We start from the raw sequence: 24,160 nt of genomic DNA, 5'->3' as shown, positions 1-24,160 counted from the left end.
CAACAGAAGCAAGATTTCAATTTTGCACATTTCAAAACACATGCTTGTAACATTTACTGGGGCAGTGGCCAAAATTTTGTCAGTGTGCCACCAGTTTTAGGCTTTCCCCCTAGATAGCTGTGCCATAGCTATTAACATTATTCACTATGCCAGCAAGTCCTTCAAAGAAGCTGGAGGTGGCTGCCAGTAGAAACACGAGCTTGGTCCAAATGATTGCAGCAAATTTTAGATTATTTATTTGAGGGTTTTTTTTCCCCCTTTGTGATCTGTTTGGTTGAGATTTTGATTTTTGCCTCTAGCCTTCTCTTCCTCCTCTTCTCACAAACCTTCCTGGCTCCCAAGTCTCACCCTTTGTTCAGGTATTAGTTACTGTGACGCTGAATTACAATCAAATTTACAGAAACCTGCTGGCAAGGGCCATTTTTCTTTCCGCAGATAAATGGATTTGTCAAGCCCTCAAAAACAACTCAGTTAGGCTTTCAAGCTGTTCAGTGAGAGAAAAACCTTAAACCTTTCAGCATCTGATTAGCTTAAATGAATTAATAATCTTACAAACAAACAGCAGCTTTCCTTACCTGATTTTTATGCACAAGGTGCATCTGGCTTCTTACACATTAATAAAATCACAACTGCTGCATGGCTGAATGAAATACTGATTGCATTTTTGCAGAGCATTTCTCAAATTTCTTGCAATGGAGAAAGAAAACAGGCATTTACCGTTGCAGATTCTGTCCTTCTCATAAAATCCCTTTCCACAGCTGGCCACACAGAGCCCTGCTTTTAACACATGCGACGTGTCCTTGCAGGAGAAACAATTGTTGTCAGCAGGTCCCCAGCACGAGGAACAGGACTCATGACAAGCTGCAGGAAAGAAAGGTAAAAGATTTATAAATGATTAACTTTCAATCTTCTTTTTAAACTGAAGAATTTGCAGCAATTCATTTTTCTGCAATTCTGCTCCTCAAATTTAAAGGCATCCACTGCTTCAGAAAAGAAAAAAGAAAAAACAGAAGATCTCTGCTTTTCTTATACTAGTATTTTCATCCATCTCATCTCAGCGGCATGATTTACATCACCATTTTGTACACGCACTGCGACACCTAACATGCTTCAGCATTGTCTCTGTAGCTGTAATCAGATTAGAAGAGTGTTTGTAACATGACTAAAAGAGTGTTTGTAACACCTAAGTCCTGTTCTTCATTGTGCTAGAGAGAAGATGCATCCCTTTGCTGAGTAGGAATACTAGCATCATTTCTCCCTGTGTGAGCCACGTATCATGGCTGGGATATAGCAGTGTTTTGCGTATGTCTGAAGTCTGATCACATCCCTGCAACGAAGGAAAGTCAAAATGTCCTTTTTCAGGCACAAGGGCATAGCAACATATAGGCCAAAATGTCATCCTCAACCACGATGATGTCTTGCAGTTAAAGTCGTAGCTGTAAGGAAATCAACTCCGCCTACCAAAGCACATGTTGAACGAGCCACCATATTCAAAACTCTGCAAGTTCAGCTATGAGGAAAATACAGCCCATTATGGTTCTGTTTATGGAATTTGTGAAGCAGATGCACATTAAATCCCATGCTATCAGTGCCTACATGAACTGCACTAATTACAGTTCTTTTAGAGATTAGATTTTTTTTTCATTATTACATCTGGAAGTGTTCTTAAATTTATTCTTTCACAATGAGGCAGGTACATGAGAACCACAATAGATAGGAGAAAATAGCACTATATGACATTTGCTCTGTATCAGTGAACATGTCTGAAGTTGCAGCCACACAAGAAAAACTCATCAGTGAGTAACTAAAAGTATGCTTACATGTGGAGCAGTGACAAAAGCAAACACCTTCCTGCCAAAATAAATCCCCTAAATGAGTGACAATTCATCTTCTCCCCAGTAACAGGAGAAAATGAAGTGCTTCCATTCCAAGACCATGCCCAGTATTTCTGGGCAAGGGCAGAACAGAGGAGGAATGATTATGCAGGACAGCACACAGCTGTAAACATGCTTACAGCAAAAGAGCTATCACCAGTATTCCCCTCTCACTCTTGTTCTGCATGATTCTTATGCTTCTTCTGTCTGCCTGAGGCTATAATTGCTCTTGTAGTTTGTTAATTAACGAGACAGAGCACCTATGTTTATGCTTATATATGAGTCACGCTGCCCAGAAGATAAACACCCTATCTCAGTGGATCTCATTACTCCCCGAAGCAGGGAAGCATTATCATCTCCATCTCATAGACAGGCAACTGAAACACAGATGTGACATGACATTCACAGGGTTGGAAAAGGGTGTGTTTAGGGGCTAAGATACAGGATAGACATCTAGCATTTGGTCTTTTGACCTTCTGCGTGCTTCCTTCTCCATAATTCTACCTTTGATTAGTTTACCTTTTCTCATCATTTTCTTTTATTGCCTTATAATTAGCTGTTTGCTTTCTCCCTTCTCACCTTCCTTCATGGTTTTTCCCTGCATTATGCTAGATTTCTCCACAATGCTCTAACTATTCTGTCTGAATATTTCTATGTGAGAAGTCTGTCATAAGGATGTTGGGCATTTTGCACCTGACAGGATTTCTCCCACTGACTCCTACAGCAAGGTGAACTGGTACATATGCCAAGACTATCGAGTGCATCTAATTGTGGATGAATCACAATGCACTGAATACTAGACATCCCATTTGAAAGCAAAGATTGAGCACATTTTTTTGCTCCAGTCGATAATTTCCTTTGCTGATGAAAAGCTCCATCTCATTCCAACTTGGATGATTCTCAGGGCATGTTCACACTCGCAAATTAACTTCAGATACGAGTTCATGCTGTAAATTCCTAGGTACTGAATCGTCCTCACTTCACCTTCCAGTCAGGACTATTTTGCTCCTCTAAGCTCACTGTACCTTTCAACACTTTTCTGAAAGGATGGACACAAGGACTCAATCTTCTAATAATACACTCCCCACTGCACAGCTTGACTTCTTCACTGTTAACCTACCTAAATTTGTTAACACATCTGAAGTTACACAGTTATTTTCAGAAATTCTCATGTCATTTCTGTAAACACCATTCTTTTCCAAGAAAGGCTACTCCCTCCTGGCAGCTTGGCCTCCAAACTCTGTTTAAAAAACAAACAGCCTTGCACACTGTATTAAAAATGCCCTTTTTTTTATTAAAGACAGGTAAACTAGGCAACTGTGATTTGGCTCTAAGACTGTCCTCCCACTGGGCACCATTCACTGCATGTAGCAGACCAAGTGCTCTTGAGTAGCTTCTCTCCTCTATATATTCTCCCAGGCAGCTGCCCTAAGCTGTGCTATGTGTAGGGCAAAATAAAGACTTGGCCTCCTTCTAGAGCCACACATTCTGCTGAGTGTAACTCTTACTATAAACAGCTCCATGCTGGGAAAGCTGTTTGGTATGATTGGAGTTACGTTCCAGGCTCTTCTCTGGAGCTAGGTCCCAGTAGGATCGCCTCTGTCAAGTCCGCGCACAAATGTTCTGCTGGGCTTTTGTCACCACTACCACCGTTCTCACCTACAGCTAAGCATGGTGCTTTCTCTCAGCTCACCTTCCCTTCTGGCACTGGCCATCTTAAGCCCAACTACAGACAAATGGCTATAAGGCTAGCAGAGCAGCTGACAGTTCAGACCAGCTCACACATCCTGTTCTCCGCAACAAAAGAAACTCACTATAAATGTTACTTTAAACACAGCCAGCAGGAAAGGGATGGAGACAAGAAGAAAAGATGTTCTACAGAAGGGAGCTAACAGCATTCCCTATGCCATACTTTTAGTGGGAAACCTGTAATGCCTGGAGTTGAACCAGGTAATGATACGAAACTGTGAAGTCTGCAGCCTGCATGAGTTTAGGATCTTACTTTTCTCTCTCTCTCTCTCTCTCTCTCTCTCTCTCTCTCTCTCGGTTGGTTGTCACAGCTCTCTGTACTGATCCTGCAAAACTACTTCAGTGTATCACAGCAGCTTTCAGGCCCTTTAATGAGGCAGCCGTTGTTTTGAAATCATAAAATCATAGAATTGCTCAGGTTGGAAAAGACCTTACAGATCAAGGCCAACCACAACCTAACCAAACTACGATAACTCTAACAACCCTCCACTAAATCATGTCCCTCAGCACCATATCCAAATGGATTTTAAACACACCCAGGGATGGTGACTCAACCACCTCTCCCTGCGGAGTCTATTCCAGTGCTTAACAACCCTTTCTGTAAAGAAGTTTTTCCAATTCTCCAAGTCCTTCACAAGCCTTTTTGCATTCCTAGAAGGGAAATGAGTTCTGTAGTTTTTCAGTTACAGTGAGAGAAATGAAGTACATCCTACTGGAAGTCATCACACCTGAAAACTCACAATGAATTTGATAAAATGCTTGGAAACAGATCCTCTGGAATCCAATCTACACAACACTGACCAGGCCCACATGGTTTCTTTCAAGCAGGAGATGTAAGAACTGAGGTTTGGAAGAAGGCATGCAAAGGAGAAGGAATGCAACTCGATTTTAGCAAGAGAGATATACGTAGTGTTTGGGAGAACAGTAAATGACTCAAAGCAGAAGATCGGTGACTATTTCCTCAGGTTGGCTTACAAAAGAAAACAGGTTTGCAGTAAACCTCAGCTCTGCTTTGCAAGCCCTCCCTGCAATCACGCTCCACAGTCTCTTCCAATACAGCCATATCTGCATGTAACGTGACACATGGCTCCAGGAGGTATCAATTAACAGTTTCCAGATGACAAACAAGCAGAGCCTTATTCCTGCTCCTACAGATACAATCCTACACTTCTTGTGCTTGCAGCAAAAGGCATTATTTCCATGTCTTGAGGATCATTTTGACACAAGTGCAGCAGCTACCTAATTCATTTGTTCTGTTTGACATCAGATGGCACAGCCATAGCTGTGGAATCTGTTGGTGTGGCTGAGACAGCAACTCAAACCCATTCCTGCCCATTAAATGTACTTGTACACACCCAGCCTGCAGAGGCTTTGCTCTTTCAGTGCTGGATCATTGCCAGACTCCACAGCCAGTCACCAGACTCACTGAAAAAGCAGGGGGGAAAAAATGGAAGCATTCAATGAGCCACTGTCAGCTAAAACATCTTTGCCTGGAGCAACTAAGTGGCTGTGATAAAATGTGTCAACAGAAGCATTGCCAGGAAGCTGTTTTCACCCTTCCTTGCTATTTTCAGTTCAGATTCAGTAGGCGTCATTTTCTGTTCGCTTTTCTCTTCAGTGTGAATGGACACGTGTGCAAGATTCCGCACCTTATCCAGAGACTGCTGCAAGAGTTGGAATGTGTTTTTGCAGTAAAAGCTTCTAATATCGAAGTATAGGCCCTCACTAAACTTGTAACCTTCTAATAAAATGGCTGCATATGTTACTTTTCACAAAAAAATTGCTGAGGCAGAGACTGGCACAAGATAGGTCGTACATTTTGCTTAAAAGCAGAAACTGGAGCATTCTCTCTAATTCAAGATAAGGCAATCTGCCTAGCATAGGACAGAACAACAGTTCTATGCTTCAGTTGACCCAATGGTATTCATTAAGCTGCAGTCAAATATCTTTTCAGAAAAATCAATGCTAAACAGACAGAACTTTGGAAACACTTATTTTCTGTGCAGGTGACAGGAGCACTAGCACAGGTAGGCTGGAGAAGCTGTGGAGTATCACAGTATTACAAGTCAGCTAGGTGGTTGGCCCTGGGCAATCAGCTCAATATGCCCCTGCTTGAGCAGGGCGTTGGACCAGATGACCTCCAGATGTCCCTTCCAACACAAGCCATTCTATGGTTCTGAGGGCCTCTCTTCTTGGTGAAAGCAAGAACACCCTTGGTGGCTCCTGAGCCAGTGGGTGCCTTTCTCTGTTCTTACTCAGGGGTCAAACAGAAGTGACTCCGGGCATTGAGAAAATGAGAGGTCCTGCAAAGTGATATTTCTGTACTTTCTCCTAGAAATCAGACAGTGACTTAACAATCCACTATCAAACTACCTCTTATCCACATAAGCACAGGTGTAATATTGCCCAGCTTGATGACAGCAGAAGGGCTAATACAAATGGTATTCCAGCAAGAACACAGTAAGAAATCACTGGCTGACTTTGGGAAAGCAAAGAGAGGTCCATGTTCTGAGCTACATAGCATCAGTAACCACCTCTAACCTGTGAGCTGGGAATGCTTAGCTTAGCTTAGGCACATTCGGTCACTAACTCTCAAGGTGAGCCTCTGCAGCCAGGATACAGCAAAGAAAAACAACATGCTGTGAATAAAAATTCAAGGGCTTTGCTACAGTGCAAGCTGGGTCTTTTAGTATCAAGTTACACATCTCAACATTTGCACTCTCAGAGATCAAAGCACAAACACTTGTGCTCTAAGTTTCTGAATAATCTTGAAAAACGTAAATAATTAAGTTAGAAAAATGCAAGGAGAGAACTGAACGCTACAAGTCCTTTGAGCCCTTCCACTCTATCAGGCAGACATCTTAAATTTTCCTTCACTTTGCTTTGCCTTTGGTGTAGGCTTAATTGTTTCCATGACCGATTTCTTACAGAGAAGCCTTCCTCTGCTACACTGTTCCAAGCCGAATTCAAAGTGAACCATGAGTTCTTAACACGCCACTATAGGTTCTCAACTTCACATTCTGTTAATGGTTTTAACACTTTAAATAAATAAGGGTGGGGGGAAAGGCGTGAAGCAACCTTGGTGTAAGACTAAAACTTGGAAGACATCAAGAAACAACTGTCTTCCAAAATTCCAAGTACGTTCAGTTAAACCAGGTGTCATAAAACACGAACAAAAGGAAAGACTAATTAATTGTCTTTTGTTGCAATGCAGACAATGGTGTCTCAACAGCAGGATGCTGTGGGAAACCTGTTTTTATAGGTGTTTTTCATCTCCAGAGTGAATTCCCCAAGAGAGACTTTACTGGAACGGTAACATTAACACAGTCTAGTTCATTCTTTTTATGATTTTGGAACATGCTTATCGCAGTTGTTAAAATGATTATGAGAAAAAGACTCCTGAACAGCCTAAGGCCCATCTGGGCAATCAGATTACAGATCTGTAAAAATGAAGAGAATACAAAGAAAGAGTGAATGGAAACGAATTATGGACTGTATCTGAAATTTAAGACTTATTCCACCAGTTTTACTTTATGCAGAAAATGCAGCCAGGCAGAACTAAAGCAAATCAGTTTAATTCCCCTGAGGAAAGAGGAACAAATTTTCCCAGCTACAAGCACGCGTGACTGCAAATTTGGATGGAATGTACAATCAGTAATCTACAAACCAGTAATAAAATGAAACATTAGCCTTTCCCTCTTGCTTCAGCAGTACATGGGCACTGTCAATTAAAATACTAGTAGCAGGTGGAAAGGAAATGGTAAAATAAAACCAAACGAAGTAGAAGATTATTTGATACTTAAGACCGTAAATTCTTTTGGATTGGGTCTCTTTTATTCTCTTTATATGTGCACAAAGGGGCTCTAGTCTGTAGTCAGTGCTGACAGAGGTTTCTCAGACTTTCAAATCCTGAAACAAATGGTGAGCTCTTCAAGGCAAGCCACTTTAGAAAAGGAATCTGGACTTAGAATCTAAAGTGCTTTCCCTTGAAATCTGCCAAATACCCTATGTTTTTGTTTAATTTTAAGGAGCAAGGCTAGTTTCAAAGAAATTAAAATAGTGGCTCAAGAAGTTGAGCATGTGCTCCATACTGCTTACGAATTAGAGCTGTAGAAATAATCAGTAGCCTTTGAAAAAAGGCAACAGCAAGAGAAGAAAAGTAGTAACTTCAGGGAAAACAAACTGCCACGATGAAAAAGCTGCTGCATTACAGTTTAGGAAAAATACAAATATTTCAAAGGAGCAGGAGAAGCTCATAAAAACACTACTATAGTCCCATCACATAGGAAACTAACACTGCTATCTTAATATCAGTCTTGGAAACAGAATGGTTTAGGATTTAGACACGGACCAGATGTCTTGTGGAATTACTAATTCACTTGGTAAATATTCTTCTTAAGGACAGTTAGCCCTACCAACAGTTAGCCCAACCACGAAGAGAGAGCAACATATGAAATGAAATGAACAATGGCAGAACAGAACAAAAAATATTTTTAATAAGTCTTTACTGTGAGTTTTTCTGTTCCTATAAATAGTCCATCCCTATAAGTGATTTATACACCTTGAAGTGCTGACTCCTCATAGGTTAAGCATTAGCAGCTGCAGCTTAGTCCACACTAAGCTAAAAAATCCTATGGAGATCAGACTGTCAGACACAGTTCAGGGTGTTAAATCCTTAGTAAAATGAAAGCACACACTCTGCTCTGCATCCTCAACACCACAAGAAACACAGTCATGTTTCCAGAAGAGAATTCTGAATTGTAAGAGGACTCTGGTGAAAATCTGAAACTGCAGACTTCTAAAGCAGAGTTTTATACTTACCAAACTCACCTGCTCAGGAATTTCAGTGAGTATTTCCCCAACCAGTAATCAGTTTTATACCATATGACTTGGTTCCTTTGATCACTCCTCACTTTACTCTCAGATGAACATTAACACCTATGTCAACAGCAAGTCCCCCAACAGAGCACATATCTAATCACGTGGGTACTGCTTTGTCTGCCGTTTTGCTATCACAAAGCACTGCAATCTTTTTTTGCTTCAAGTTACCTGCACATACGAGTTGATCCTGAAAGAATCCCTTCCCACATGAAGTCACACACTGCCCATTCTTCATCAGCAGTGATGTCCGGCACGAGGAACACTCGAAGCCATTCATACAGGCTGAGCATGTTTCATTGCAGGCTTCCATGAGAGGAAAAGAAAGATGCATTAATTCCAAACGTCTTGATGTAGCACAACACCTCTGCTCTGTTGAAGAGACAATTTTGTCTCACTGTGGCAAAAAAAAAATAAAGAACTCACTCTCATTTGAAACCAAAGCCTATGGCTAGCACTCAGTATCGTGCCTGCATACTTTTCCAAACAGAGCTTGACAATCTGTATAGATTAAGCCTACGGGATTCTGCAAACAAATGCAAAGCAAGCCACAGAAAACACAGTCATTTGGCAGTGTACATCCCCTGCAGATTTTACCTAAGCAAGTCTCCCCATCCTGATAGAAGCCTGACCCACACGTCTCCACACAGCGCCCATTCTGCAGCCGCTTCTTCACATCACGGCAGGCAATACAGTGATCAGAGGACTGAAAGCAGGTCAAACAGTCTGGGTGACACTTCCCTGGTGCAAAAGAAAAACACAAGGGCAAAAACCATCAGCAGTGTTTTCAGACGAAAAGAATAAAATAAATGCATAATCCAAAATCAAAGTAAAATTAATTACTAGCTTATCTTGCTGGTTCATGTTCTGTCAGTTTTGGAATGGTTTTCTTCCAAACTAGCATAAAAAAGGCTAAATACTATATTGTTGTGTCCTAATATGTGGGAGGGTATTGTAAGGACTGTGGTTTCCCAGGCTATAGATAAAACAGAAGTTTCTTGACCACACTGTTGTACAACAGTAAAAATCATGAGCGATCCGGAATTAATGGCAAAAAACAACCTAAATTTTACATTCCTTTATGCAAACTCTGCAATAAGTCACCTGATGCATCCACATCAGGTCAAAGTATAGTGGCAGACCACATCCTCTTCAGTCAGAAGCTTTATGTCACAGTGACGTAGAAGAATTTCTTGACCACAGGTATTTCCTCAAAATTTATGTCCAATCTCTCTGCAGAGACCAGGAAAAAAAGCCTATTTTTTCTTTATTACTGTGCTACTTCTGCTTGCTGGAAGAAAAGCTGTCTGCTCCTATCTGACAAGTCAGCAAAAGGACCTCACTACTGAAAACTCTCTATTTACACTAAATAACATGCAAGTTTCCAGGCAGCTGTATCTAAGGAAAGAATTGGGAATTTCTCACCAGTAACTTTCCAAAGGTACATCCAGCTCCATCCTCACAGACTGACAACAAACTGACGGCTCATAGAGGTACAGAATGGACAATCTTTCTTTTAAGTACCAAAAAAAAAAAAATCCCTCTGCTCCAACTAAAATGTTCTTAGTGAGTGGGCATATTTGCTGTTTTTTTTTTTTTTTTTTTTTTTTAATTTATTTTTATTTTTTATTTTACAAAACACAACTACGCTTGGGGCTAGGTGCTCTACAGTGGATGAGAATAAATGGGTTCTGTCTGCCTGGTTCCCCCAGCACATCTGTGAGAAGCAGCAATAAATTTTCACTGGCTTTAAGGACGCAGATGTGTTAGGAGCTGATGTCCTGGGTTCACAAGTCAAACTGCTGCAGGCTGGGTTTTGTATTTGTTTCTCATAGCCTCCAGCGGAAAACAGAAAAAGAGGAAAAACTCCAGGTTCATTCTGTGTCCATTCACATTTTAGGATACAAAAATGCAGGTTTGCTCTGTAAGTCCAATATCATGACTTCAAGGTATGCATTTTTCAGAGCACTACCACTGCAGAAGTGAAAAGAAGAGGCCAGGATTTTCAAGGGTTACCGGTACACTGGTACCTCTTGATAAGAAAGACAATAGGTAGATCCAGGGAGCACTTTTATGTAATCTGTCACCTCCCCTGGAGTTAGCGCAGATGCTGTTCCCTTGTGAAAATCAGGACAATTTTATCTCAACTGCCCCAAACTCATTTTCCTCACTTTTCAATTTGCAGTGCTTTGCATTTTTATTAGCATACAGTAAATAAAAAGCTTTAACACATTAATATGGCAAATGTGCCAAACCACTCCTGCAAATGACAGTATAATTGAACTGTGAAGCTCTTCTTACATAGATAAACCATCAACTGGAGCGCTGTGATAAAACCAAAGTTAGAAGAATACCTCAAGAACAGCTACCAAAATGAAGAATGAGCAAACCACAGATAAAGCCTACCAATTACAAAATGTAAAGCTTACTAACTGCAATACGTAAATGAAGGAGAATGAAAACATCCTGGGGAAAAAAATGAATTTATATGTAAAATTAACCTATAGCTAAGGCTATTCTGATTTTTCCAAACTATTATTATCTGGCAGCTGTTCTGCTCCAGGTGAGCCTGTGGCACTGTAAGCATGTTCTTTCTCCTTCACACTCTCAAGAAATAATCATCAGTCCATAAGCTCTAAGACTCTTGTTAAGATTGGAAAGACAGTGATCTGCATTATAAAATGTGTTGAAAAAAAAGGAGAACACAAAACACTTTCAAAACACCACCTCCAGGAAGATACTCTTGACAAAAGAAAGCTATCATCTAAAGCAAAAAAAGTCAGTAGGACTCACTTCCATTCTTAGGATGGAGCCCTATGCCTCTCCAGTAAACTGAATTACAGAAACCAGTTACTTTGCAGCTGCAGATTGAAGACAAGTTAAAATTCACTGCGTGTGTCAGACCAGCACAAGAGAGACAAGGGACAGCCGGGATCCCAAAATGTGTGTCAGATGAGTGCATGATGCATGTGCTCCCACCCAAAAAGAGTGACAAAAGGGATAAAGGAATAATACAGGTGATAAAGCACAACAACAGACACTGGGTCCATACCTGGCTGGCAGCGTGGACAGCAATCACCTTTCTCCCTGACAGCCATGCTGCCCGGTGGGCAGGGCAGACAGGAGCGCTGAAAGCAGACCACCTCTGCGTCGCGGCATTCACACTCTCTGCACAGCCCTTCCTTCCACGTCTCTCCACTCTGCATAATATGACATCCAACAGCCAGGATCAGTGCTCTGCAGCACCAGCATAGCTGCTCTGCAGTCAAACCAAATCAAGATAGTGCCTCAGCAGTAATGCCGGGTCTGCCATCCAGCAGGGATTCCCTGCTGCTTACTGCTTCTGTGGTAAAGGAGAGTCTCTGCACAAAAAAAGTGTTTTTCCTCATGCATGGAAGTCCCCAGATAAACTTCAAGGCTACACCAGTAACAGCAGTAAACTAAACATCTCTGTGGCTGTTTCAGCTCTGAGGCCAGTTGTCATGAGACTATGCATCTCTATACCTCTTGCCCTCTTTATCTTTCCAAATCAAGGCAATCTGCAAAGTGCTCACAGAAAAATCCATGGCCTGTGACCTCCTGATCACATTCCCTCTTAGCAGTCCCTCCACAAGGGGATGTTTTTCAGTTAGCACTAAGTCGTTTCTGCTTCTAACACTTACCTCCCTTTTCTCCAACTCAAAGCACTTCCTTGTGTCTCCAAATTTTGCTGCGTCACTCATCCACTTTTTTTCCTCACAGTTCAGAAACACGGGTTTGAGAAGATATCCTAAATCTTCTGGGTCTGAATCTATTTATTTGCATAATGACCTTCTTGACGCACTTAAACCTCCTTCTAACCTTGAAAGTATTTTACTTTCCTTACTCCTCTCTTCCGTTCCTTATTCTACTTCAAAAGGACTTGCCACACAGACTGAGGTGGTGCTTTCCTCAGAACTAACCATCCAAACTGACACTGCCAGCTGCATGGTAAATGGAGGAGAGAAATCTCTGTCCCCTCTCCTGCAACCTGCATCTTTGGGTCTGCACCAAAGCTGCCCTTGATGGCTGAGGCTCTGCTGGTACCATGTGAAGAAATAAAAAGGCAGAAATGAGTCAGCAAGCATTTTAAATGCCTGTGAAGCTTTTGTGGCAGTTCCTCTCAAAAAGAATAAAGCACAAACCTGAATAAATCTAACATCTTGATATATTTTATCTCACTTGGGTCAGAGAGAGATCCAAGAAAGAAAAGTAAAGTACTAGCATTAAAAATTAAAACAAACAACAACAACAAAAAACAGCATTAAATTTTTCTCTTCTCAAATCTGTTGACAAACAGCAGCCGTCAATCAGGTCCAACTCTCATCTACCTGAGCAATAAGACCATTACTGGCATATTTCAACCACTTTATGTTTTCATTCTGTATAACTTAAGAAGGAAAGTTCCTTGAAAATATTTGTAAAATAATGAACTCATGTGATGGTGAACATTGCATTAAATGATACAGGCAGAACATTATACATTGCCTCTGCTATACAGCCTCTACCAAACAGGTCAAAAGTAAGGTATCTTTACCTCCATGAGATGCACAGGAAACCAGTGAGTACAGAGATTAAATATTAATGGGAAATGATTGATTATACTGCAGAAAGGAAAGCAAGGCCAATCTTCTCTGTAGTAGATGCACACATATAAACAATGTAAATGTAACATATTTCATACATTTTAAAAGCAATCTGCAGATAATATTAACAGATTATTTTTCTGCTGCACTGAAAATAATGTCCTCCTCGGAACTCGGGAGAGTCATTTCTCCAAACATAAGCAGGATTCTCTATTACTGCTCCAAAGTATCATGATACTTACAGCTTTGGCATGTTCTTTGTAAACACAGTAACCATTGCTTGGAATACATTCAGGACAGCACTTCCCATCTAAGTGAATTAATTCTTCACCCTGTGAAGAGAAAGTCTGCAGAAATTCAAACGAAATCAACAATACCAAAAATACTGCGGAATGCAGAGGCAGAGCAGCTCTTGCCCTGGAATGCAATCTTAGGTCTCTATTTCATGCTATCTTTTCTGCATCCTATTTTATCTCTGTAAGTACAGTTTGAAAAATGTGCTTAATGAATAATGAACTGCAGAACAAACCTCAGAAAAGGCTAGGGAACTCAGTGATAAGACTATCCCTAAACCTTGCTGAGAAAGAACACCCGAGTGAAATCCACAGCAGATATAGAGAACAGGAATACCATTTTTTACTGTCCTTATCCAGGACTTTACTGAACCACTGTCAAGATCTGAATGCATAAGCATTCAAATGAAGGTAACTTCATTTCCAATGCTCTGCTTTTTTTTGTCCAGTAGAGTTTCAAAGCACATGCTCTATTTATGCCACATGGAAAAATCCTGTTCTTCATTACAACTGCAGAACTCCATAGGTTACACTTGTATAACCAATATCCCTGGTCTGGAGATGATAATTTATCAGTAGAAGGAGGAAATGAAGTGCCCTGACTGGTCAGAACTTCTTACGCTTAAGTGGAAGCTGATCATTCCAGAAAAAGGAAGACTCTGTTTTAACGAATTAGGACACATCTCAAAAGAAACAGCTTCTATTTCCTGATAAAAGTTGTTTCTCTAGATCAGATTCTCACGCATTACAAATATAGACGAGCTGATATATGCCAGTCATGAAACAGACATAAGTCTACAAAACCACTACAATAAAGAAGTTACAAATGAATGGCTAAATTAGATTTATTAAGTGTTCATTAAGTGTTTGCAAGGAGCTCACATACCCAAAGAAATTCCACAGCTACTGTTGGTTTCCCTTTCAGCCTGTTACTTGTTTCTTTGGCTGGCTCACAAAATTCAACTCAGCACCAAAGTTTAACAAACAGCTTTGCTGATTCACCTCAGCCAGACACACATTTCTGACAGCACAGTCACTCCAAAATATTTTTCACCTTGCCACCTAATATCTATATGTGACCTACTTTACACGCAGATGGTGCAGTAACATCACCAGCTATTCACCAAAACCAACAGCTAGTCCCAGCCACACTCTAGTAAATCTCAAGCATTTCTGAGAAGGTTGTATGGCAACTGCTGAATCACGACCTGAATCTCTGATTGATCATCTGAGGCAAGCAAAAGTCAGCCCTGAGAGCACAGGTGAAGGCAATTCACCTGTGCTGCTGGAAGGGGTGGAATCTGGCTCCACCTATCCTAGACCCATTTAAGAGCTGACTAGCAATGGTGAAGGATCTCTTTCTGGAGATTCCTCCTTTTTGAGTTTTCCAGCAAACCCAGGATAAGGGTAAGCACTTTATCTATTCTTTTTGGTGTAATAACCTATTTAACAAAACTCTCTCATGTATTTCTTAATTATAACAGCTGTATATTCACTGATTATACAAAGGGTGCAAGAAAAGAAAGAAATAACAGTCTTTGAGGACCACACACAACTAAAATCTCTCTTTTCTGGTTATACATATTTTGGCTACTTAAATCATTACTTCAAATTGCTATCGGTAATTTGAACCTCATGTCATTACTATTGTATTGGATTGTAAACTGCCCCCTTCTCCACCCTATCTACATCCCCACCCACACACATAAACATAAACTACTGGAAAACTGAAAACAACTAGTTAAAGACCATGACTATCCTCCCTCCAAAAAAATATCCTACAAACACATTGCTCTGCCAAGGCTCAGAAAAGAGAGTGGCTGTAGAAGATACTGCTCAAACGTATACCTGAGCATTGTCATCGGAGTGCTCGATACCAGGCTCCTGAGAAGTGTTCCAGCAGGGTTTTGTGATGCTGAGTTTCAGAGGTCTTGGTTGAGTGCATCCATTTCTACAACTAAAACTATCCCAGCTTGCCACGTAACTTGTATCCCTAGCTTACCAGTGCCCTTCACAAAATGGCTTTTTGGAGATTAGGTCACAATCCCTGCAGACACTTTCATATGGCAGTTCTGCACAAGTTTCTTTCAAAAGATTTAACAACTAAGCCTCTATTCTACTCTCACGTAATGCTACTCTACTATGTCAAGCTGTCTAGGATTTGCAGTTCATATCTGTGGCATCACATTTTAAACAGGATGATGTGCCCAGAAAATTAATAGTGCCTTAATGAAGAGAATCCAAATGTTCCTAGCTTTACAACAGATTTGTTACTGCAGGTTCCTAACTTTGGAGAAAAAAAAAAAAAAAGGAAAGGAAAAAAAAAAATTTGCTTTTTGAGTAAATATTTTATTGCAGTTAATTAATATGTACATTGTATTACTTATGTAAACTGTGACTATACCTAACTTGAAGAAACTCTCCTAAGAGAAACTAAGATAATAAATCCTTGTGCAAATATATCAAGAGGGAACAAAACTCTTGTCTGCAGCAAAGGACATCGCCTTCCTCCCTCTGTCCCCCTAGCAATTACATTTCATTCAATTTGAAAATGCAGCAGTTCATACTCTGACAATTCATATCACTTGGGGATGCTCAGGTTTTGAGCTGGATGGTTACTTTTCAGAACCTAAGTTTGAAAAAGAGCTGCATGAGCGATAACGTTCACGCTTTTGAACCCTTCTTTTTGAACCTTATGTGTCATCATCTCCTGCTATCATCCTGTAAAATATCCCTGGCTTTTCTGCATAATGGATTCTTTCTCAGAACCTAAGATATGAGCATGAATATTAAATAATTTTCCCTACTGAGCATGACAGCATGCCATCATCGTTAGTGTAAATGATCCAATTTACAGCTAAAAGCATGGAGGAAGCTGACTTGAACAGATGCCAAGTGTTCAAGATTTTATGACTATCACAACTTTCCATCCAGAAAAATCTCTCTGTGCACTTTAAGGTCACATGATAATCATCACCACTACACCACTGACAAGAGTTTGGGTCAATGCATTTTTGTTTTTCCTTTTTGTTCATCTCAGATGAACAGATGCATCTGTCCCTAGATACACCCTCTCTGCATGACATCATCTGAGACCCTGTGTGCAAGCTCTAACTTTTCTGAACATCTAAACAATCTAATCCGGTGATCCCATTATGTGCACAATGCAGACTTCAGGCACAACAGAAGTGTACTACTGCTCAAAATACAGAATGCAGGCAGTCACTAGGAAAGCCATGTTATGGAGAAAAAACTCAGATTGCTACAGTTCCTTCCTTTCTCTTCACTGACTCTAGAGCAGCTGGTATAAACCAAGTACCAACTCACTGATTAAAACAGACACGGTGAGAAGGTAGAAGCCTTATTGCACTGCAAAAAGGCAATCCAAAAATGCATGTCTTTGCACAAGAGTGTGTGTAAAAGAAACACTTCTATCTCCCTAATGCATTTTCCACATCTGTTGTAGAACAACTATAACATAATCAGGCTACTTAGAGAAAACAGCTTGGGAATAAAACATTGGCTTCACTTCCATGCCCAGAATAGCATGGAAAAAATTGAGAAAAATAGAATACTGCCTTTGATGCTCAATCACCTTACTGAAAGCCCCTGCAGCATGCAGAACTGTGAAGCCAGGAGTTGGATTCCATGATCTTTGTCAGTCCCATCCAACTTGGCTGTCTGATGATTTCTTTAGCTGTTAACTATCTCTACCCTGTGCATATCTCTGCACATTAAGCTCCAGGTGAAGCCAGTTGTCACCCAAATTAGACGTCTCTAACATTAGCAGGCAAACAGCAGGGTGGGAGATAACCCCAGTTAAATGAGCCACTGACTCAGCCTGCCTTGCTTCACAATGCAAATGTCGTGAGCAGTCAACCTCACACAGAGTATCCTGAGTTCATTCTCCTTTTCTGTGAAGCATTTTCAAGGTAAACGCACAAAAGCAGCTCCAAAAGAAGGGCAGCTATTTTGTCTCAAAATGTCAGCTTTGGAAGGAAAAAAAGGAAGTAAACCAATCACTTAATTGGAACATTTTCAAAGAACATTTTCCTTACCTTGGCACATTCCACTTTGGCACACTCTGCTTTGTGACAAGTCACTTGGCCTTCATCACATACACAGAAGTCACAGCGAGTAATATTCCACATCTCACCATGGTACCTGATAGCGCCATCATACAAGCAGTTTTTCTTGGAAGACACACACTCCTCACAGCACTTCCCAGAACGCTGCACTTTGATCTGCCCCTACAAAGCATCAAAAACCACTGAGAGGAAACTGTTAGCCATGCTCATTGGGACTCTAAGAACATGTGCAAAGTGACATGAGGTCAAGGTAGCAGAACTGAATGATTTTCAACTACCTTCTCACAAATAACAGAGTCACAGGTTTCTTTCAGACATCTGACTGCCCCTCTATGACACACACATACACTGCAGGCATTTTTTTTCCATTGTTCGCCGTGCTGTTTGAAAAGAATAGAAGAGATGTATACAACAGTTAAGTAGTCCTCGTAAACAATAAAGTTCATTCCAGAAATCTATGCAACCTATTCAATACAACTCTTTCTGTATATCTGTACTCAATGCCAAACCCTTCTTAAGAAATGTTATTTCTGCACCATCAGCAAATACGCAGAAGAGACATGAGGTCTCAATGACGTAGTGGTGCATACTTATTAATCACAAGCTAGTGAAGGCCTCACCAACATCACTATACAATAAGCAAAAAATAGTTCTTAGCAGAAAATCACACATGCTACAAATACTTTGACCTTCACTAGGGCTTTCTTCTTTCCTCCACCAAAAAAGTGTGAAAAGATAACTGTCTAATCTGCTTCACCACACAAACTTCCTTTCTGCTCGTCAGCAAATTCTTATCTAGCCCTAATTTCTTTCAACTCTTCTGGTTGTCCAGGAAGAGAAAAAGAAATGTTTAAACTATGCTATTAGTGCTGGCAGAAAGTCAGACATGAGGGAGAAGAAAAAAGGTATGTGCCAGAACGTGTGAAGAGTTGACTCTTGGTATGGTTCATCAGAGGTTACCTGGTACACCCTTCCTGACACCGAGCAGGAATTTGGAACACATTCTGGACAGCATTTTCCAGGAGACATAACCAAAACTTCATCCTAAATAGAAAGCAGTAGAGACACATAAAATAAGCGTATGAAAAGTTAACAAGGAATTCAGCATCACTATCTGGAATTTCAGGCATTTAATATCTATGTGATAAGCCACAGTCATCTCAAGGCCTGGTTTTGGCTCCAAAGTCTGCAGCCCATCTTCACGGTATAAGTTCAACAAATGTTTCCTTCTTCCTGTTTTCTGGGAATTCCAATCTAAATCTCCTCTCTTTTAGCTTGAAACCATTTCCCCTTGTTCTAAACACAACAGATGCTGTTAAAGAGTCTGTTCCCTTCTTTCTTATAGTCTCCCTTTAGATACTGAAACGCTGTTATCACGTATCTCCACAGAGACATCTCTTCTCCAGGCTATACAGCCCCAGCTCTGTCAGCCTGTCCTTCTAAGGGAAGTGCACCATCCCTTGGGTTATTTTTGTGGCCCTCCTCTGGATGCATGCCAACAGGTCTATGTCCCACCTGTAATGAGGAGTTCAATTCTGAAAGCAGAAATCCAGTTGAGGCCTCACCAGCACAGAGTAGAGGGGCAAGATCACCTCCCTCGACTTGCTGGCCATGTTTCTTGTGATGTAGCCTAGGACACGGTTGGCTTTCTGGGCTTCAAGGACACACTGCTGGCTCACGTCCAGCTTACCACCCACCAGTACACTCAAATCCCCTTTGGCAGGACTGCACTCTACCCTAACATCTCCCAGTTTGTACTGGTAGCAGGATTGCCACAACCAGGTGCAACACCTTGCCCATGGCTTTGCTGAACCTCATGAGATTCACCTGGGCCCACTACTGGATCCTGTCTAGGTGTCTCTGGATGGCATCCCATCCCTTAGGCATGTCAACCTCATCACACATTTTGGTGTCCTCCACAACGTTGCTGAGAGAGTACAATTATGCTTAAAATTAGACTTAAAACTAGAGTATTCCAATTTAAGGTTTTTCATTACTTATTCACATCATGTTGAAATAAGTTGGCACTTGGCATCAATATAACCATTCCTTCATACTACAATTCCACCAGTTCTAAACCAGGTCCCCTGCTACAATTCATACATGCAATGATTTGGAATGGGTAAAGTATTGTTCACCAGCACATCCCTTCAGCCCCATCAGGATGACTAGATTGGAAATAGCATAGAAATGTGAAGAACTATTATCTCACCTCCTTTTTTAACCACATCACTAGTTTTCAAAGAAAAAGTAGACAATTTCATACAAAAGTTTGCAACAGCAGGTTTCTCAGTAGAGTTAAAAGAACTCATTCACCATGGATTTTGTTGAGACAGCATAATCCTGTTTTGCTCTTCTTGTAGCTTACTAGGCAGAGATAACTAGCAGCAAAGCTCCCTGCAGACAAGTACACAGACTGAGCTCCATCTGCCAGACACTCTTTATGTACTGGAAGCAAAAAATGAGGAGGGCAGATTTGAGGAACTTGTACATTCAGAGGATGCATACGCACAAAAAGCACGTTCCTAAAAAGTTAGGACCTGCCCTGCCTCTCAGATCCTCTTCTGCTGTGGGACATACCCAGGTGCCCTTCTGTGTGCAACAAGCATTTTGTATGTTATTCTCACTCAGCACCAAGGGAAAGGTACAGCGTAAATTTGAATGATGGAATATCAGTGTTTAATAATTGTGTCAACCCTGTTGGGAGAAGCCATTCATTTGCATTTCATGGGGAGTAAAGAAGGAAAAAGAGGATAAAGGAACATGCAAGAAAATTTTAGGTATGACTGAGCAGAACAGAATCCCTGCATATCTTGCAAACACTCCTTCCCAGGCACCTGGGTTGGAAATAAGTGGAGCACTACCAGAATTGGCTTCCTGCTGCAGTAACATGGAAGATCATAGCTGATTATTCTCAGATACATCACAGCAACAACACAGTCATTTCTGTTTCCACTAATTAAATTCCAATAAATAGCTGATAAAACATTAGTGCAATCAGTCAGCAGGTTAACATCAGTCCATTTGTGGTGGGGAAGAGATGATGTAAAGCAGGCATAAATTTGTTTTAATGCACAGTACTGAAGTCAACTAATAGCAATTGACTATCTCAGGAAAAAACAATTAGCATGCAGAGAAACAGGTGTTTTTTCCTTCTATCAAAAAAAAAACCCCAATAACCAACAACACATCTGGTCCACTAACAGAAATGTAAGTAAGCATGAGTAGGAAGGAAGATTTATAATTACTGCTTTAGTTCTTCTCAGTCCTACAGGGAGGCGTGCTCAGCTGAAGCAAACATTTCAAGGGAGTTTGATTCAACATTTGAGCACATCAGTAGATAAAAGCACGGGCAATGGCAGCCCCTACAAAACAAATTCAAGGTCATAAAAAGACATTCCTTGAGAGCCAGTTCCTGTATTTCAAAGATGTCCTTAGCATTGCGTACTGCAGTAAAGGAGTACCCTGAGGTGCCTAAGAAAACTGGTACAGTGGCCCCAAGGATAAGAAATCCAAAGGGTGTCAACATGCTCTCAAGCACTTCCAGTATGCAATGCAATAAGCAGAACTCAAAAAAAAAAAAAATCAAGTCACTTTTATAGAGAATACAGTATTGTGCAGAGCTGTCCTTACTAACCAGCATGTTAACACTGCATACAATTCTGTAATGTGTTGGCTGGTTTTATCACTGCTTAAGTGCTAAGAACTTATAATCTGTCCACAGCATAGACCTCAGAGACAGAAATGTCCCACTTGGGCTAAAACAGTGAGTCACTGCATGAGCTTGGTTAAGCCATCTTTCTTGTTTTATTCATTTCAAGTAGATGTAAGAAAAGCATTCCAAGACTTCTGTTTCATCTTACACCTAAGGGGAATTTATCAGCATTTGACTTGTGAAATTTGACTGATATTTTCAACTGCATTTCCAGATTTCTTGGGAAAAATAAATATGGTAAGCAAAACCTGCCAGCCAAATACTTAGGCTCATGAAGATAACTCTCATTAAAATCTTGCGCTTTCATTCCTTCTCCCAAAGAAATAAAAATATTTTCTGATCGATTCTACATCTTTTTTTTTTTTTTTTTTTAATAAAACCAAAATCCCCTTTTCTTTGGAGCACACATGTGCTCAATCAGCCAACATATACAAGATACAAATAAGCTGGTGGGAAAATAATGTATAGGGGAAAGAGACAGCCTGTTTACACTGTTTACACTCATCCATCACTCCACGTACAAATACTCCTTTTTTCAAGTCACCCAGATCTCCCTGCTAACTTGTATGTTTGCATGAGAAATAGATTTTGCCAAGTGAAAGAAGACAGTCATGAGTAGCATCCCAGAAGGCTGCTGAGTCCTGACCTGTTTGCACAAAACAGCCTCGCAGGAAGCTGTGAAGCACTGAGTCATTCCATCCCTGCAGACACACTTGGAGCACCGACCAAGGCGCCACTCTTCACCATCCCGGAACAAATGGCCATCAACGTAGCAGGGTTCTAAGAAATAATAACACGTCAAGGTCTCAAAATTCTCTTTTGCCAAACCACAAAATAAAAGTAACAATTTCAACAGTTTTCAAGGGCTTTAGATCTGTGAATTAAGAGCTCTGGATGCACTTCCACTACTGGATTTTAATAAGGTATCCAACAGCTCAGACATTTTTGGAACTTTCACCTCAAGTTTTCAGGTGCATCAAGTGCTCTCGTTATATAGTAAATGTCTGTATTCTTTTTCCAGATTGCAATATCCAAAATAAAGACATACTAGGCACAGTGGCTCAATGCTGAAATCTTACTACTTGCTATTGGCCTGTGGGTGAAGCTGTTAAAAATACAAATAAGGTTGAAAGATGGAAAGAGAATAAAGCAAAACACTTGACCCCGGTGTCTCTTCAATGGAACTGAACACAAAAAGAAAAACTTTCTAAATTTGCGACTAGAAGGGTATTTCCAGACAGGGAGACACTGCTTGGATCACGGGAGCCAGAGTGTAGTCCGTTCAGACATGATACTCACCACCAAGGCCCACACACATGGGACAACATTCTCCCTGGGCAATGTATGGCAGTTCATCTCTTCCACAGGTGAGGACTGGGCAGGCTACGGGGGTGCAGCTCACCTTCCCATGGGCACAGGAGCACAGGACACATCCAGAGCTGGCCCACTGCGTGCCATGCTGCAGGACAGAACACAAAAGAAGGCAAAGAAAATACATGCATGAATCCAGCTGCCACTGAGTCCTGTAAATGCATCTTCTCTCTTTCAAGCCCTCCATACCAGTATGTAACTTTACTATCCCGTCAGCCCAGTCAAGCATTATACACTGTAGCTCTTACTTCCAGCTGTGCCACTAAGGCAAAAATAGGTTAAAAATGGTGAAGAAGCAAACCTGCAGATCATCTTAATTTTTTCTTCCTCATGCAGACAGACATCTAGCAGTAAAACCCTACCAAAGACTCAGTCTAATGGATATATCTCCTCTCCACTATTGTTTCTATAGGGTGGATATGCTCTCTTCAGAAAAATACTCAACAGGGGCCCCAACACACACCTGACAACAATGAACACCCTGTGCCACACATACTTAAGCTCTTCACTATGAATAAAATCTCATTAGCTTTGCTATTCATTAATGCAGCAACAAATATCTCTGTCCTAAGGCTACGTGAGGTAACACCGAGCCTGAGAAGAAACATGTTGGTGTGTTATAATGCTCTCCAAAGAAAAGAAAATGCTTATTTTTACAAAATATGAAGTAATTCACTAGGCAGGGAGAAAAAAGATCCTTGTCAGATCCAGGGGACGTTTTCTCCAATGTAGCCACCACTAGGGCCACTGTTGTTAGCTAAATACTTGCAGAAAGAACTCATAAAGCACTATGCTGGCTTAATGACAAAAGAAAAAACTTCCTCCTTCAGGCCAATCTGTGCTAACCATCAGGAGAAGACTTTGCACTGCCAAGAGAAATTTTTTTGATGTTCACCTCATACTGGAACTTGGGTGTGACATACAGCATATGCAGAGATATGCCTGCAGTCCCCATGGGTGGGCGTACTTCTTCTCCCGACTTAGGTACAAACGGACAGACTCGCAAAGAACCAAACGTAAAAAGTTGCAGCAAGAGTACAGGAGAACAAAATGCACCAATTGCAACAAGAAATACAATGTAATACAAAGTAGCATCAGCCAAAGAAATAGGTACAAAGAAATAATAGAAAATTATAGATGTGCTAGACCTCTGAGTCCAGTCTCAGTCCAGCTTGCAACAGATCGACACAGGTTGTGCCCCATGTTGCTGAAAGACTGTTAAAAGAGTATCTGGACTCCAGATATTTTAAATATATGCTAGGAATTGCAGCATATTTCTTAAAATTTGGACCTGAACTGCTTCTTGTTGAACAGAAAAGTCTGTAGGAGAGCAGACATATGACCTGGGTTCCCTGTTAAGCCATTTTTCTTTCACATGCCTACCATTCAACATCATCCATGAATCTTTTTTTCTTATTTGTAGACATTTATATTTACTATTTTGGCCTTCCAGATTCCCTAGGTGAAACCACATGCTGCAACCCGATTCTTGAGTAATTCAGAATTATGAAACCCAAGTGCACGATAGCAATCAATCTCTACCTGCATACATGACTGCCGATAGAAAGTATTCATTCAGGGAAGCTAA

General features: G+C 40.8%; 1 protein-coding gene across 1 annotated transcript in view; it reads right to left on the bottom strand.

Annotated features, from left to right (window-relative positions):
• FRAS1 (Fraser extracellular matrix complex subunit 1) overlaps positions 1–24,160 on the bottom strand; it is a 163,294-nt gene that overhangs the window by 81,382 nt on the left and 57,752 nt on the right. The window contains exons 2-10 of the mRNA XM_042812477.1: positions 21,848–21,981; positions 18,447–18,530; positions 17,765–17,866; positions 17,457–17,648; positions 13,348–13,437; positions 11,554–11,701; positions 9,099–9,242; positions 8,673–8,807; positions 718–861 (exon numbers count right to left, since the gene is read on the bottom strand). Coding sequence (XP_042668411.1) covers positions 718–861; positions 8,673–8,807; positions 9,099–9,242; positions 11,554–11,701; positions 13,348–13,437; positions 17,457–17,648; positions 17,765–17,866; positions 18,447–18,530; positions 21,848–21,981 — 1,173 coding nt within the window. The remainder of the gene's footprint in view (positions 1–717; positions 862–8,672; positions 8,808–9,098; positions 9,243–11,553; positions 11,702–13,347; positions 13,438–17,456; positions 17,649–17,764; positions 17,867–18,446; positions 18,531–21,847; positions 21,982–24,160) is intronic.

This window comes from Centrocercus urophasianus, unplaced genomic scaffold (genome assembly GCF_019232065.1).
Source record: "Centrocercus urophasianus isolate 14NV4802_14NV808 unplaced genomic scaffold, USGS_Curo_1.0 seq_13, whole genome shotgun sequence".
Taxonomy (NCBI): Eukaryota; Metazoa; Chordata; class Aves; order Galliformes; family Phasianidae; genus Centrocercus; species Centrocercus urophasianus.
This window is presented reverse-complemented; position numbering and strand designations above follow the sequence as displayed.